Here is a 14,913-nt window from a genome sequence, read left to right as displayed (position 1 = left end):
TCAGGAAAATCAAGAGCTAATGTAAAATTGGTAGACTGCAAGACAGGGATGTCATCATGGTTCTGCCAGGGTTCTGAGCCTGCATCCCTAAATTAAAATTAAAATATCTGCCAATATTTGCCCAGAGAAAAGCCTTGCTGACAGTCACACAGGCAGAACGAAGAAGCCAATCTGGGCCTCTTACAAGAAAAGCTACCACTTTAACCATTAGAGGATAGCACCCTAACCAGAGAACACTGGGGGTGAGGGTGGAGTGGGGTAGGGGGAAGAGAGAATAAGAAAAACCAACCAACCAAAAACCAGAATAACCCAGACAGTACACCAAATTCAACAATGAATTCATCTAACTTAGTATCCTGTCTGCAACAGATGCCAAAAATTAAAATAGATGAGGAAATCTTAACTACATGTAAACACTTTTCTACTACTGGCTGCAAGTACTGAACTACGGCATTCAGGAAGATTATGAGGAAACCAAAAATAATAAGATGTTTAAAAAGCATATTTGGGAGGGATTTTAAAAGTTACTATTTTAGTTGTCTCACTCACAAGTTACTGTAAGAACATTCTCACAAAAAAGTTTTTGCTTAAGGCAGTTTTCCCTCCCCTTCGATCCTGCTCTTCAACAAGCTTCCAAGAAAATCCTGTGAAGTAATTAGCACAATTAAAGGCATAATGGTGAAAACCAACTTTAAAGGGAAAAAAAAAAAAAAAAAAAAAAAATTCAATGATTGAACTCTTTGCACTACTTTATTTCACCAGTGTATCTTAAGACACTATAAAATAAATTGCTGTTTGGTTGCAATAGCTACACAAGGGAAAACACACAATTTAGGCTTGTTATTCCCTCTTTCTCATAAATCAGTCTCAAGCCCAGTTTAAATGCATGACAAATACAAGCTAAATTTATCACAACTTCAACAAGTAACCATACTCAACACCAGGAAAATAAGGAATGATTCAATTCTCACAGCCCATAAGCAACTGATAAGGCTACCTTTTTATAACTGTATATAGAAATATATATGTAAGAAATAGTTTAAGCAAGGGAAACGCCTACCAAAACCAGGGTATGAAACTAACACCAATAAACCTGTCTTTGTATTTTGCCCATTGTCTAAAAAAAAAAAAAAAAAGAAAATAACCCATGTATGCAGCTATCAGTGCCTCATTTGGTTTTACATTAAATTCTTGCAGTCCTCAACAACTTCCAAAAGCAATATATTTCAATGAGTCTTAATCTTTCTTTTCCATATCTGACAGGAAAATATGTTTCTGGCGAGATCTTCCAATTGTCTAAGTTGTTCCCTGAAATGCTGGACACAGACCAGAAATCAACAGCAAAACAGCAGTCTTGTTCAACAGAGCAGCATACAACAGCCCATTAGAGAATTATGCAGCAAATATTATCCTTCTCCACTGCTAACACAGTAAAAGCTCCTCAGGGAAGAGCTTAACTCACCTGTAACTTAATTTAAAATTTAAAGATTTAAACCCCCAAGTAACTAATTAAAATAATCTAGACCTCTCATGAAAGAATAATTCATCATTCACAGGGGAGGGGAGAATTTAAAATTACTCTCATCCACAAACGATGAAATTTTTGAGGCAATCTAATGCAAAATTCCATTTTGAAATAAAATTACATCAGTATGGAAACACAATAGGCTACCCACAGTTACACTTCCTTTCACCATAATGAGCCTGTAAGTTTATGCCTTTTGTGTCTCAGTAGCAAAAACAAATAAACACTAAATGGTTTGTGAACTCATAAAAATAATAAATAGGGAGTTTAGATCTAAAAGAGAACTAGTTGTCTTCCTCTATCCCCCTTTTTAGAGTTAGATGAACCCTGAAAAGTTTATTTAGAACTCAGCAAAGAAGAAAAGTATTTCCCTGTCATTTCATACAGAAATGTAAAAACATCTCTAAATGACCCATCATAAATCAAGGATCAAATACAAGTAAGCTTTTAACAATACACTTTTGGAGGCAGAAAACAAAGCTTGCAAAGAATCCCTTCCCAAAGTGTTTTTGGTTGGTTGGTTTGGTGTTTTTAGGGGGTTTGTTTGTTTTTTTAATGTGAAGTGTACAACTACAATCTCTTCCTAATTAGCAACACCATTCACAGGTTTCATGTTTGCATTACATTTAGTGCATGACAACATTCATTCCATGTAGACTTAAATATTAATAATGTCTTCAATCTTCTTCAGTGTACGTTTTTGCTTTCCTAATAATGATATTAATAAGAAGGGCTTACATTTGTTTGTCTCCAGATGTAGCACATAGGATACAAATCTTTAAAACATAAAGATACTATTTTATACAACATCAGAGACTTCTGCTTTCAAATTCCTTTGAAAAACAGTTTGAAAAATTTTCATGAAGTCTAGCGACAGGAACAGGTAAGCACATAAGTTATTAATGAACTTAAACACATTTTACTCACATTCTCAGGACAATGCTTCTTCCTCTCAATAACACCCATTATTATGGGTCCTTTTCTACCATTTCATTTATTGTATCTGGAGAAAATCAGGACCAAGGCTTAAATGGCAGATTTCCTAAGGCATACCAGTGTGTACACGCTTCCCAAACTGCTCAGTAAATAAGATCTGTTTACACAGAGCTTCGCCACATGAGAACATGAAAACAGCTTTCAATATTTAATACCTTCACGCACATCAAAGTAACCTGAAGTAGCAGTACCACCCAAGGACAATATATTAGTCCAGATTTTATATTTCTAACAAGTAAATCACCTGGCAATTACAACAAGATGGAAAGAGAGGGGAGCAATTCTAGTTGTGAAAACTCAAATTCTGTTTGCAATGCATATTTAATCTTAGCAGTTTTTTTGATAAATTAACTATTAGGAAGATGGTGTTTCTGAAGAAGTACTGTGAACTAAGAATAAGACCTATCAAAATCAGAAATCTCAAATGAAAATATACTCAAAGAAGCTAACTGCATGAGCTAATCTTACACATCTGCCCAGGTGGTGCAAGACAGAACCCATTTCTGGGTCCACACTGAATCTGACACGGTGCTATGCAGTTAGGAGACACACTCTGTGGTCACCAGCTGATTCCTTACAACAGATCTCCACAGTCTCAGCTGGCACTTGATTAAGATGATGTAAGGAGTGAACCTGCCTTGCCACCCAGGTAGCTTCTCTCAGCTCAGAGCCCAGAGAACACAGGAGGTAGCAGAAGGATGCATGCACACCCACTCCGAATCCCACTGCTGCTTCGGAACACACTGAAACCTCACACTACAGGCTGGCATCTGCCAATAATGTTATGCACCTGTGTAATTAAAACAAACAAACACAAAAAACCTAAACACAACAACAACAACAACAAAACAACTCTTGAAGATTCATCCATAACATTCTGCTACTAAAGCTTAATCATTCTCTGACAAGCCCCGGTAAAAGTACCAAAAGATTCAAAGAAGCTCCTGCAGACTTAGAAGTAGAAAGGCAAATAAGGGGAACATTCTGTTGATATTGTGTTTGAAAAAATAAAAATTCAAAACAGGAAACAAATCTTCAGCTCTCTCAAAGTGTCACAGAAACAATGGTCAAAAAATACATCCTCCTCCCAACTCCCCAAAGTGCACATAAGACATACACTCCCCCAATCAGCTCCCTCAAAATCCACAGGCAGCAGTATAATGCCAAGTGATTCACAAACAGAAAACAAGTCTGTTTTTCTGTTGCTATAACACAACACCTAATACTCTTTTTTCCTCTGATGTCATTTTTGTCACAACATTTTGGAATTTGACTATTTTAAAATTTGGTTGCTACAACAGATTATAGTCATTAATGGACTCATTTCCTACTTTCCAGCTTGCAAGACTGTTTGTTTTGGTTCTATTAAGTTATGTAAAGGACAAAAGACACATAAATATAATGTAAATTCTAGTAATAGAAACTCACTTAATGCCCTCCATTCATTGAATAAGTGTGCATTGGAAGAAGGGCTTCCCCCATGATTACATTAAAGACTTCTGCACTTCAAGTTTCCTCAAGTCTTCTGAGCCTTATTCCTGAAAGCAGACTTCTTGCACTATGACTCCTCCTGATGAGATGTGATTCCTTGCAAAACCTGCTAATGATACCCATATTATCTAAACTTACAAATAATCAGAAAGTGACAAATTCTTCCTGTGGATCACCAAACATGGAGTATACACCCACTTTCCCTCCTATTTTTGTCTCAACAACAAGGGATTAGGAACAGACAACAGTGGCCTTTTACACTGCAGCTTCACCTCCACAAGACAACACATTTTTCCTCTAGATTAATTTTTGATTACTGAGACATATCACACCAGACAGACATACATTCAGAAGTTGACTTCTAAAAGAATGATCCAAATATGAACCCCATAGTGTAGCATTAACATCACTGAAATCCTTTTAAAATATGCACACTGTATACCTTCATCTTCACAAACAACATTAAATGTTGCTGGTAATGAAATACAGTAAGATTACTGGGATAAAATCCTCTGTATAACAAACGTGCACACCAAGTGCACTGACACATCACAGGAAACCCTTTTCTATGAAAATATATGAATTTTCAATATATGAAAACACCGTGGCTCTGCCATACTCAGTCTTAAAGCTCAACACTAATTTAACATGAACACAATGCATCTCTGGGGGCAAAAAAAAAAAAAAATCATTAACAGACTTACATGCTAGCACAGTAATTTTTCAAATGTACAAAAGAGAGATGATTTTCCAGTTGTGATCACCAAGCCTTGCCTTATGCATTTGACCTAACAAGTACTCCATTTAGCTCTTAACAACTTGAACTTTCTGTTAAGTTTGATTAAAAGCAGTCTTACCAAATCAACTAATTATGGTGCTTCTGCTACTGGCTAATCATTTAGATGACAACCAGACACAAGCATGTTGGCACAGACCATTACTCTCAAATTACCTTAATCAGGACTATTTGGTCTACACAAGCACATCTTGTTATAGACCCAGACCTATTTTATGACTGAAATACAGTTTGTTTTTTTTAAAGGTGCAACGCATAATATGTTTTAAGGACCAGTGATAGCATGAAGATGTATCAATCCTTTGATCACAATTATTTCATGAGGTGTGCTGAACAGGCAGTTAATGAAAAAAGGTAGCTGTCAATTCAGCAAGTCTGCCACATGAGTATGAAGATCTGGAAAAAAATAATGGAATTGTTAGTGGGAATGTTTTCTTATTTTTTATTAAATTCAAATCCTATCAAATTATTTTTGAGCATGTTAGTGGCAGCTATTACATAAATTCATGTTTATAGAATTAAGTAACAAATACTCAAAAATAATTTCTACTTGATCTTGAAGAAAGCATGTTCTAAGAGGAATACTTTTTGAAACATATTGGGGATGGAGGCTATGGGGACTGTTTGTTCATGCTTTTTAACTAGAAAAATAAAGCTGAATCAGTAGTTCTTAAGTATAACTTCTTTCCCAATTTGTTAGAAAAAAGGAACAAAACAAACTAGATGTTTACTATGTGCTTTCATTCTTTTAAGAGACAGAGACCTATAGGTCTCTCTTTGTTTTTCCCCAAAATGAAAGAGAGGCTAGGCTACAGGTAAGAATTAACTTGTGCTATGTTGAAGAAAGAAACAGGAGGAAAGAGAAAGCAAAATGGAAACAACCATCATGTGTAGTTTAAGTGGAAAAGAACCAAGAAAGAAGAATGTAAATGCTGGAGCCCCTGGTAATTGTTTAGGAATAAGGTATTGAGGCAAATTTCTAAGCCCCTCCTATCATTGTTAGTAAAATCTAACAAGTTTACGTCATTTGTTTGATAAACACTCATGTATAATGAGACTCATCAGTTTTCCTGTATGATCAGTTTTTCTTTCCTTAAATGACTTTCACACAGCAAGAGAGAAGGAAAAAAAAATAAGCTAAAGTGATTGTCAATGCTGGAGAACCGGCAGGGACAATTCAAGGACAGCAAAACAGCTGCTACAAATTTTAAACTTAATTTTTGTAATAGATCCAATTTTTAAATTCATGGTGTTCCTTTGCAGTCTGTCAGGTTTGTCTCTAGCAGTAGTTCCTTTAGGGCAAGCACTGCAGACAGTCTGCCTACCCTGAGGGAAACTAAGACACTCAGATGTGGGGTAAAGGAAAGATATTAATAATTGAAGACAAAGGTCTGCCACCCCAGAGGAGAAAGCAATAGTGTAGGTATCCAACTCTCCAGCTTAGGTTTGTCCTTTGTGAACTATTTTCCTGAATAGGTTACGAAGGCAGTGTAGAGGATACAGTGGTGCCCATGTTTTTGGAGGAGTTCTGAAAATGCTCATGGTGACTTCTAATGGGGTCTCCTACCACTGCCAGGATCTCTGAAACAAGTTGAAAAGTTGATTGGGAGGCAACATCAAAAAAAAAAGGCAGCAGAGGGGGAAAATATCTTCAGTAGGGGAGAACAGTTTTTGCAAGCTACAAAATACAGACTTCAGAATTAGTAAAAGCCCTAGGAAAGGTACTTTTCCCCTTATTCTTGTAAGGCAAGGAAGTTAACTTATCATAGCCAAATAGAAGAATTAATGAATGAAAAAACATTTCCAGTGACCCAAATATAACTTTGATTACTCTGTGACATCAGTTTTCATTTGCACTTTACATAAAGGTGTATTTCATAACCTTCTTCCCGGTTAGGGAAATAACTATTTTGAAACTGTTTCCACTTATTCAGTACTCCTGTGTAGAGCAAACATTGACATAACAGTCATTCATTGGTACACTAAACTTGGTATTCAATATTTACACGTGTTACAATTCAATTGTACTCGAAGGCAGACGAGATGTGAACTTTAAAAATTACTTTTAGTTTTAAAAGACGCTCAGGCGACTGTGTGCTTAGGTAAAACCAAGTTTGCTCTTTGTGTGATATACTACAACCTCTTAAGACTGACTGGCACTTGGATCTGTTCATTATACATTCAGTTTCTTTTTCACACTCTTGAAACCTAAGCTTAAGAAATCCCAACATCTTTCCTTCACTTAATCAGAATGTGTGGTAGACGAAATTCTGCTGAATTCTATTCCCTAAAAAACATACTAGAAATTATCAGTATCAGAACAGAGTATTAATTTCTATTGTAAATAATTCTACCAGAAAATCCCAAACAGCTTTATCACCTATTGAATATACCTTGATTACCAAGACCACCATACATGCTGAAGTGATACATTCCTCATTAGCACAGAAACCTGGATTCAACACAGATATTAAAATGAGAATGATTTTCCCAAAATGCTTATTCAAATAAAAATTAATTTAATTTGCAGCCTAGATTTTAATTTGCAGCCTGTAGATTTGCTACTCTTAAAAGAAGACCCATTGAGCTAAAAGAAGATCCATGGGACTACAGGCCAGTGTGTGTCACCGCTGTGCCTGGCAAGATCCTGGAGCAGATCCTCCTGCAGGCTCTGCTAAGGCAAGCAGATAACAAAGGGGTGATTGGTGACACCCAACACGGCTTCACTAAGGGCAAGTCCTGCCTGGCTGATTTGGTGGCCTTTTATGATGGGGTCATGTAATGCCTCAGTGGACAAAGGCAGAGCAACAGATGCCATCTGCATGGACCTGTGCACAGCATTCCACACTGTCCTGTGTGACATTCTGAGCTCTAAACTGGAATGATATGGATCTGAGGGATGGACCCCTCATTGGAAAAGGAACTGGCTGGATGGTTTCATCCAAAGAGTTGTCATCAGTGGCTCAGTGTCCAAATGGAGATGTGTGACAAGTGGTGTTCCTCAAAGGTCAGTGCTCACACCAGTGCCTTTGAACATCTTTGTCAGCAACACGGACAGTGGAATTGAATGCACCCTCAGCAAGTTTGCTGACAACACCAAACTGTGTGGGGAAGTCAACACACTGGAGGGAAGGGATCCCATCCAGAGGGACCTTGACAGGCTTGAGAGATGGACTCATGCAAACTGGATGAAGTTCAACAAGGCCAAGTGCAAGGTTCTGCACATGGATCAAGGCAATCCCATGCACAAATACAGGCTGGGAGGAACTGTGAACCTCAAGCCCAAGTATACAAATTCTGATGCGACTTGTCTTCTGGAGTCTACTGGCAGTTCTTGAAAAGAGCAGTGATAACTGACAGATATGAACATTTAAGTACATGAATGTAACATTGCTGGTGGAGAAAACTACTAAAACACATACATTGGTGAAAATTATGCAGGAAGAGAAAAAAACCCATAAAATTTGGAGAAAAGAACAAGCAACACATCTATTAATTCCATTCCACCTTACCACAGCATAAAGAATTAGTGTGATCCACAGAAATGGATTTTCTCTTCCCCATAACCATACAGGACAATATTAAGTGGTCACTAACTGAAAATCACAGCGAGGGCCACAGGTACAAAGAATAACATGGAAGGAATCTGACAGGAAGTTTCAGTCCAAACATGAATCTACAGCAGTTTAACTTCCATGTCTTTTTACTTGCCAAAGTTTACTTTACTGCTCTTTGGGAGTTCGTTCAGCCAAAATATAAAAGAAACTGATCTTTGGTGTCTAATACTCCATGGTGAGTATGTTAACAGAAATCTCTAGGGAGCACCAACACGAGACACATCACATGGAAGTTTCTGAAGATAATACTCAAGTCTAAAACAACAGACACAAGGATGTTCACAAAAACTGAGTTAAGTAAGACACACCAGTATTTCTTGAATGAAAGAAGCTTCTTGATGGGGAGAGCCAAAGCAAGAATTTAACTCCAGTTCTTCAACTGCAGCTGTCCTGAAAGCACCTCCATTTCCATCAGCTACACAAAATGCTTTGGGAAGTAGTGTTCACAAACAAAAGCAAACTTTCTACAACCACCAATTATACAGTAATTTTGCAAGTAGTATCAAAATATCAAGTAAGAAAAATATTTCTGCATTTCTGACATCACTTTCTGCAGAGGTGATCTGCACACCAGCTTTGGTAGCCTGTGCTTCCAGGCAGCCAAATGAACTTCTGTACTAGACATTGGAAATGAAACAACTGGTACCTTACTGCCAACCTCACAGGCAGTGACCATAATTATAAAAATTGCATCTCTTTACCACAAAAAGATTTTTTTACAGAGCATTACAGCAGATTTTAAAAATAATAAAACTTGATAAATACAAATAAGTTCTAACTTCTGATGCAGCAACAGCAAGAGGGACTTTATGCCCCCAAAGTCTGCTACAGACTAAGCAATTCAGTAAAACTTAAAAGATTGTGGTATTAGTTTTACAAGCTGTAGGTTGACCAGACCCTCTGCTTTTCACTTTGAGAACTCAGCTGATGGCTGTTTTAAGAGAAAGTTACCTCATTTGCCACTGTCAAATAAATGGACACTTACACTTTTCCCGCCCATAAAAACACCTAATTAGTTAATTTTTTAATTAATTTTTGAAACACTAAAAAGTTGCTCAGTCTCAGCATCTACCATTATAAAAATAAGGATAATTTTAAGGTCATGATTCTGTTAAGACAAAATATAAATTGGCTGTAACAATTCATAGAATCATAGAATAAACTGGGTTGGAAGGGACCTCTAAGGGTCACTTAGTCCAACACCCCTGCAGTAAGCAGGAACACTCAGCTAGATGAGGTTGCTCAGAGCCTCATCAAGTCTAACCTTGAATATCTCCAGAGATAAGGCCTCAGCTACCTCCCTGGGAAACCTGTTCCATTTTTCCTCCACCCTCATGGTAAAGAATTTTTTCCTAACATCCAATCTAAATCTACATTTGTCCATCAACACTAAGCTGGAAAAAAATCCTTAGGTCTATGCTGAAATCAGTCCCCCACCTAGGAGGACAAATGCACCCAAAGTTCAAGATATATTTTACTGAACTAAGGCATTTCAAGCTGACGGGGTAACAGAGCCATAAGGAGACCAACATTATCAGGTATTTTAACCAAAAAGCATGTAATCCTGAAGCTAGCCTGCATTGCATATTATGTTTGGTGCTTAAAATGGCTGGAGATCTACACAGAGAAGGCTGCAACAGAATAAAACCTGGTCTAGTGACACTTTTTATTCCTGTAATAATCCAGGAAAACTGTAACTAAGTCTACCTAAGCATTTATCACCAACAAACAGTTCTGACAGAACTAAAACATAATCATTCCTCCCACATGCTAATGACAGAATGGGTAGAGCTAAATGGCATCCCATAATAATTTTAGGTGTATGAAGTGTTCCATTTCATTTAGTGATATTATAAAAGTGATGTATTGGCCATAACATTTACTGTTTACAATCTGCAGCAAGCTATACCCTTCTCAAGGGAGCCTAAATAATCAAGAAAATTTTACTAACAATGTGTGTTTGAGAAAAGTAGTTCACTGGGCCAGTTACAGATTCTTTCCTATATTAAAAAGGATGGATGCTAGCCTAGAGAGGAGGGGAAAGAGAAGACTGAAGATCTGTTTGCTTCCCTACTGAAAAGGAGGTCATACGTTCATGTGTTGAAAAAATTTTCCTTTGGTCTAACAGAGCCTGAAGAGCAAAAAATTTAAATATTAGTTTTGAGTAGATGATGAAAACACTTCATTACAGGGGAAGAAAAATGAAAGCTCTGAAGAACCATAGAGTGACCCACAGTACCACAAACAGAAAGGTCCAGAGGCAGTCAGATTTCCATTATTTCCAGATTTCCAGAGTATCCATTAGAGGTAAATACCAATTTAATGATAGCATTTGTTTAAAATATTCTTTACTAATATTACTTATGCATAATTTTCCAGTGAAAAAAATTTCAGCGATCAATACAGACTTTAATGAATGAAGTGTAACACCTCCAGAAAACAGATGCTACATTATTCATTTTACAGATAAGTAAATGCAAGTATGAAAAATTAAGTGACTTGCCCTAGTCAGAGAGCCAAAAGCACAGCTGTGAATATAATCCAGATATCCCAGCTTCCAAGGATCTGCTAACCACTAAACATTAGCCTTTCTAAAATGAAATGTAAACTTTCCCTCATATTTTGTACTTTCTTACAAGCCTGGCAAAGCTAGCACTGAGGATGTTCTCTTCATGTGGCTGACTTAAGAAACCAGAAACTTGAAGAAAATAAAAAAATAAGATAAACTTGACTTTCTTACACATACTGTTGAACTCCCAAATCCCCCACCGAAGGGCTCAGTTATTCGTCTCTGCCTCCCCAGAAGTGGAGTCAGCAATAAGCTCACAGATTTAAAGCTGCTGGCCAGGCACAGGCTTGGTAGGAGGCATCGGGGTCACACCTCACCCCAGAGGAACACCTGCTGCAGTCCTGATTCATGGCAGGCACTTAAACCCAGGAGCTGCTGTCACCACTGCATCCAAACGAGAGGAAGAAATAGCTGGGATCATCAGGGCAATGTACACTGCCCCAGCAGCTGTTCCTCCACATGTCCCATCTCAGGAGGACAGCTACCTTTAAGCTGCCTCCTTTAAGGCTCTCAGCACAGGCTTTGCCTTGCAACAGCAGCGACCCAAAGCTCAGCAGAAGGTTTGAAGTGCTCAGCAGCACTCCTGTTACACCACGGGCTTTCAATGTGGTGGAAATTATGTCTTTGGCTGTCTCAGTTCAGAACCTCTTCTGCACAGATGAAGCAGGTTTCCTACTAAAGCTCAAGAAACCCCTAATGGTCTAAGGAACACCTCAAAAGCAAAGCATTTAGACAGGAAGGGAGTGTAGGCACAAAAAATGATGATGATAAAACACCACCAGTCAAATAGGGTTAAAGAAAATGAATATTTCTTACAGATTACAGCAAGCAATCATAATTTGATTGCCACCACTTGCAAGCTCAAAAATAAATTAGTAGAAACTTGAGAAACAGCACATGCAATTAATCAATTTTACTACACAGATTTTTCAGATGTTCTCACAAACAGAAAAATCTCCTAAGTGCTGAAGTACTTAATAGATCTATACAGTATTTATGCACTCACAGTCTGAAAGATTAGAGTTGCAGAACATATCTTCACTTAAGCTTTTCAAATCAAAGAATGTATTCTAGATATCCATACTTTAAAACATTTGCCTGAACACATAACATGAAACGTATGTTACTTATAAACATGGCTAATGAACCAGAGATTTAAAACATGTATCTAGTACTGGAAAAAACAAGATCTGTTTCCTGAACTGCTGTGGTAAATCAGATGACAGAGATCTCAGATCCTCAGATAACTAAAATCTATCACATCTACAGTGAAACATACAACAGCCAAGTTTCAGAAAGATATTACTAAGATTACTAAAAAACCTAGGTCAAAAGTCACATTTATGAGAAATCATAGCACAAAACAAGGTAAGGTACAATTTGTGCATTACTATAGGTATACTAAAACTTGTCAGAAGGAAATAAAGTATTCTTATAAAACAAAGGTCAAGGCCATTTGAAAATGCATCTGCAACAAAGCCTTTGGAATTACCAGTTAAGACAAATAAAAACATCCAAAATAAGCACATGTGGTTTCAGTTTATGGTAATAAATACTGACTTTTGTTTCCAGAATAACACATTGGTTAGTAGTGTACTCTGAACCATATATGAATTTTAAAAATTAGTGGATCCAATCCTGCTGATCGTGTGCATGATTGTATTCCTACAGGCATCCCAAAATCAGTAGACTTACAGAATTAAGCCCAAAGCAACCCACTTGAGACAACAAAAGCCCCACCACAAAACCTCCAACCACACTCAAAAATACTGTATGTAAATCTAATTCACAAATAAAACAGCAACTACTACACATAGAACATATACTCTGAGGCTAACATTAAATTACCACTTTAGCACTGCAGCTTTCTATGATACTTGTAGTGTGAACTGCTGCAAAAGTATAAGATTCTCATATCACAACCTGCATTTATAACAATTCAACAAGATGCTCTCCACCAGCATTTTCTAAAGTAAATTGTTTTTCATTTTTATTGATAAGTTGATTTGTTTCTTCCAGAAAACAATGTTTTTTTTTATAAAAGGTATGTTTGTCCCCGGTACTCCTTTTGTTCACTCAAGGCAACCAAATTTAAAGACAGAGAGCTTCAAAAAAAAAAAAAAAATAATGTTTTTTCCATCACTTTAGGAGAACAGCAGAGGAGAAGGCCTGCATTGAACTGAGGAGTGCTGCAGATTCCCTGCCACTCACTGACCCTGAAGAACAAAGAGCTGCAAATAACTTAAGGAATTTGCCATCTGACAGATGTTATGTCCTGGTACCAGGTGCCTCCGGTGGGAACAGGTAGATAAGGTTTCATGTTAATAGAAAAAGCACTTCGAGGTGCAAACTGTGGATCAATCAATAGATATTGGGATACTATATAAGTATCCACACAATAAACTAATTCTGACTGGGCACAGCAATCGATTGTGCCTTCATGTCTTCTGTCATATCACCACACCATAATCATGGAGCGGCCAAAGACCACTACACAACTACAACTTTTCTTTAAAAGCAGAACATTTCTTTTGAAAAAATGCTAACTTCCATTTTACCGCTGTTAAAAAATACTGGGAATACAGTGCACAATATTCAACCCTTCCCCCCCCATTTTGTTAAGCCTCTAGTATTTTGTTGTTAAAAAAAAAAAAAAAAAAAAACCAAGTTCTTGATTTACAGGCCAAGAAAACACTACCCAATAATCCTAACTTCTGCTTACTGGAAAGAATGCAAGTCTTCCAAGAGTTTGCCTTAAAAATGGAAGGGTGGATAATCAGCTTAGCAACCCTAAATATCTCAACAGTATATAAAAACTCCCAGCTGGATATTCCTAAACAGGGAGTGTTTTCTAAAGCTCTTAGTAACAAAACACTGAGCAGAGTCGTTTTGAGCTTTTAGGCTGATTACTTGCTCTGTTTTTTTTCCATTGGTTTCCTTGACATTTTGTTCTTAATAAACATTTCACTGTTCGTGAGACTGACAGAGATCTTCCATGACCGAGGGATTTTTTTTTAATTTTTTTTCTGCTCATCGCATGGGGAAACTCCCCGCGGCACATGGCATTACAACGAGGTAACTTCTGCATGACAGTGGATAACCGATAAAAAAACCTGTTGCTGCAAGGGAAGGGAGATCCCGGAGCTGATAGCAAACCCACGCAAAGCCTCCGGGCTCAATCCCGGGATTCCCTTGGGAAGTGCCACTTATGTCACCTCCAGAGCCACTCGGGGCCACCACACCTTCCCCTCCCCATCCGCCCACCCGCCCCGGGGCCCTCCAAGAGACGCCGACCACCGCCAATGCCCCCAGACCCAACTCCTGACGAACACCTCGGCCCAAGACCCCCAGCACGTTCTGAGCGGCCTTCTAAGGGACTCCAGGGGCCCCCGAAGCCCCCTCACCCTCCGAGCCCGTGGGGCAGCGAGCCGGGCGCTTACCGGGCGGTATCGAGGAGCGGGTGCTTGGTGCCCACCAGCTTGCGGACCTGCATGGCGATGTTGCTGAGCTCGTCGCTCAGCAGGCACCGCAGGCTCATGAAGGACGTCGGGTACCCCACGATCTTCTCGGCCTCCGACACCACCTGGCTCCAGGGCGGGCCGCCCGACACCAACCTCCGCAGCCCCCCGCCGCCGCGGCCCCCGCTCCGCAGCAGAGCGCCCCACATCCCCCCTTCCCTTCCCCTCCCCCGGTGCCGGCTTCTTCGCCCGCTACTCGCCCCGGCGGGGCACCACAGAACGAGCGGCAGCGGATGAGTCCCTCTCCTGGCTCCCTACCGCCGGAGGGACAACCCCGCCAGCAGGCAGCTCAGCCCCGGGCGGAGGGACCGCACAGCAGCCCCGCTGCCTACCCGCGTCCCCCCCGGCGGCGACCGGAGCGGGCTCATTGCGCCATGGGCGCAGCCATATTGAGCGTCGCA

The 14,913-nt window shown here is 39.1% G+C and overlaps 1 protein-coding gene across 2 annotated transcripts in view; it reads right to left on the bottom strand.

The window, feature by feature from the left end:
• PDSS2 (decaprenyl diphosphate synthase subunit 2) overlaps positions 1–14,913 on the bottom strand; it is a 114,678-nt gene extending 99,765 nt beyond the window's left edge. The window contains exon 1 of one of the 2 annotated variants that reach the window (XM_071741225.1): positions 14,435–14,913. In XM_071741225.1, coding sequence (XP_071597326.1) covers positions 14,435–14,661 — 227 coding nt within the window. In that variant the 5' untranslated portion in view covers positions 14,662–14,913. The remainder of the gene's footprint in view (positions 1–14,434) is intronic. The other variant, XM_071741226.1, reaches the window with a different exon arrangement.

The sequence above is a fragment of the Heliangelus exortis genome, chromosome 3, assembly GCF_036169615.1.
Source record: "Heliangelus exortis chromosome 3, bHelExo1.hap1, whole genome shotgun sequence".
NCBI classification, from domain to species: Eukaryota; Metazoa; Chordata; class Aves; order Apodiformes; family Trochilidae; genus Heliangelus; species Heliangelus exortis.
Note: the sequence above shows the minus strand (reverse complement) of the source record. Positions and strands in the feature narration are given on the sequence as shown.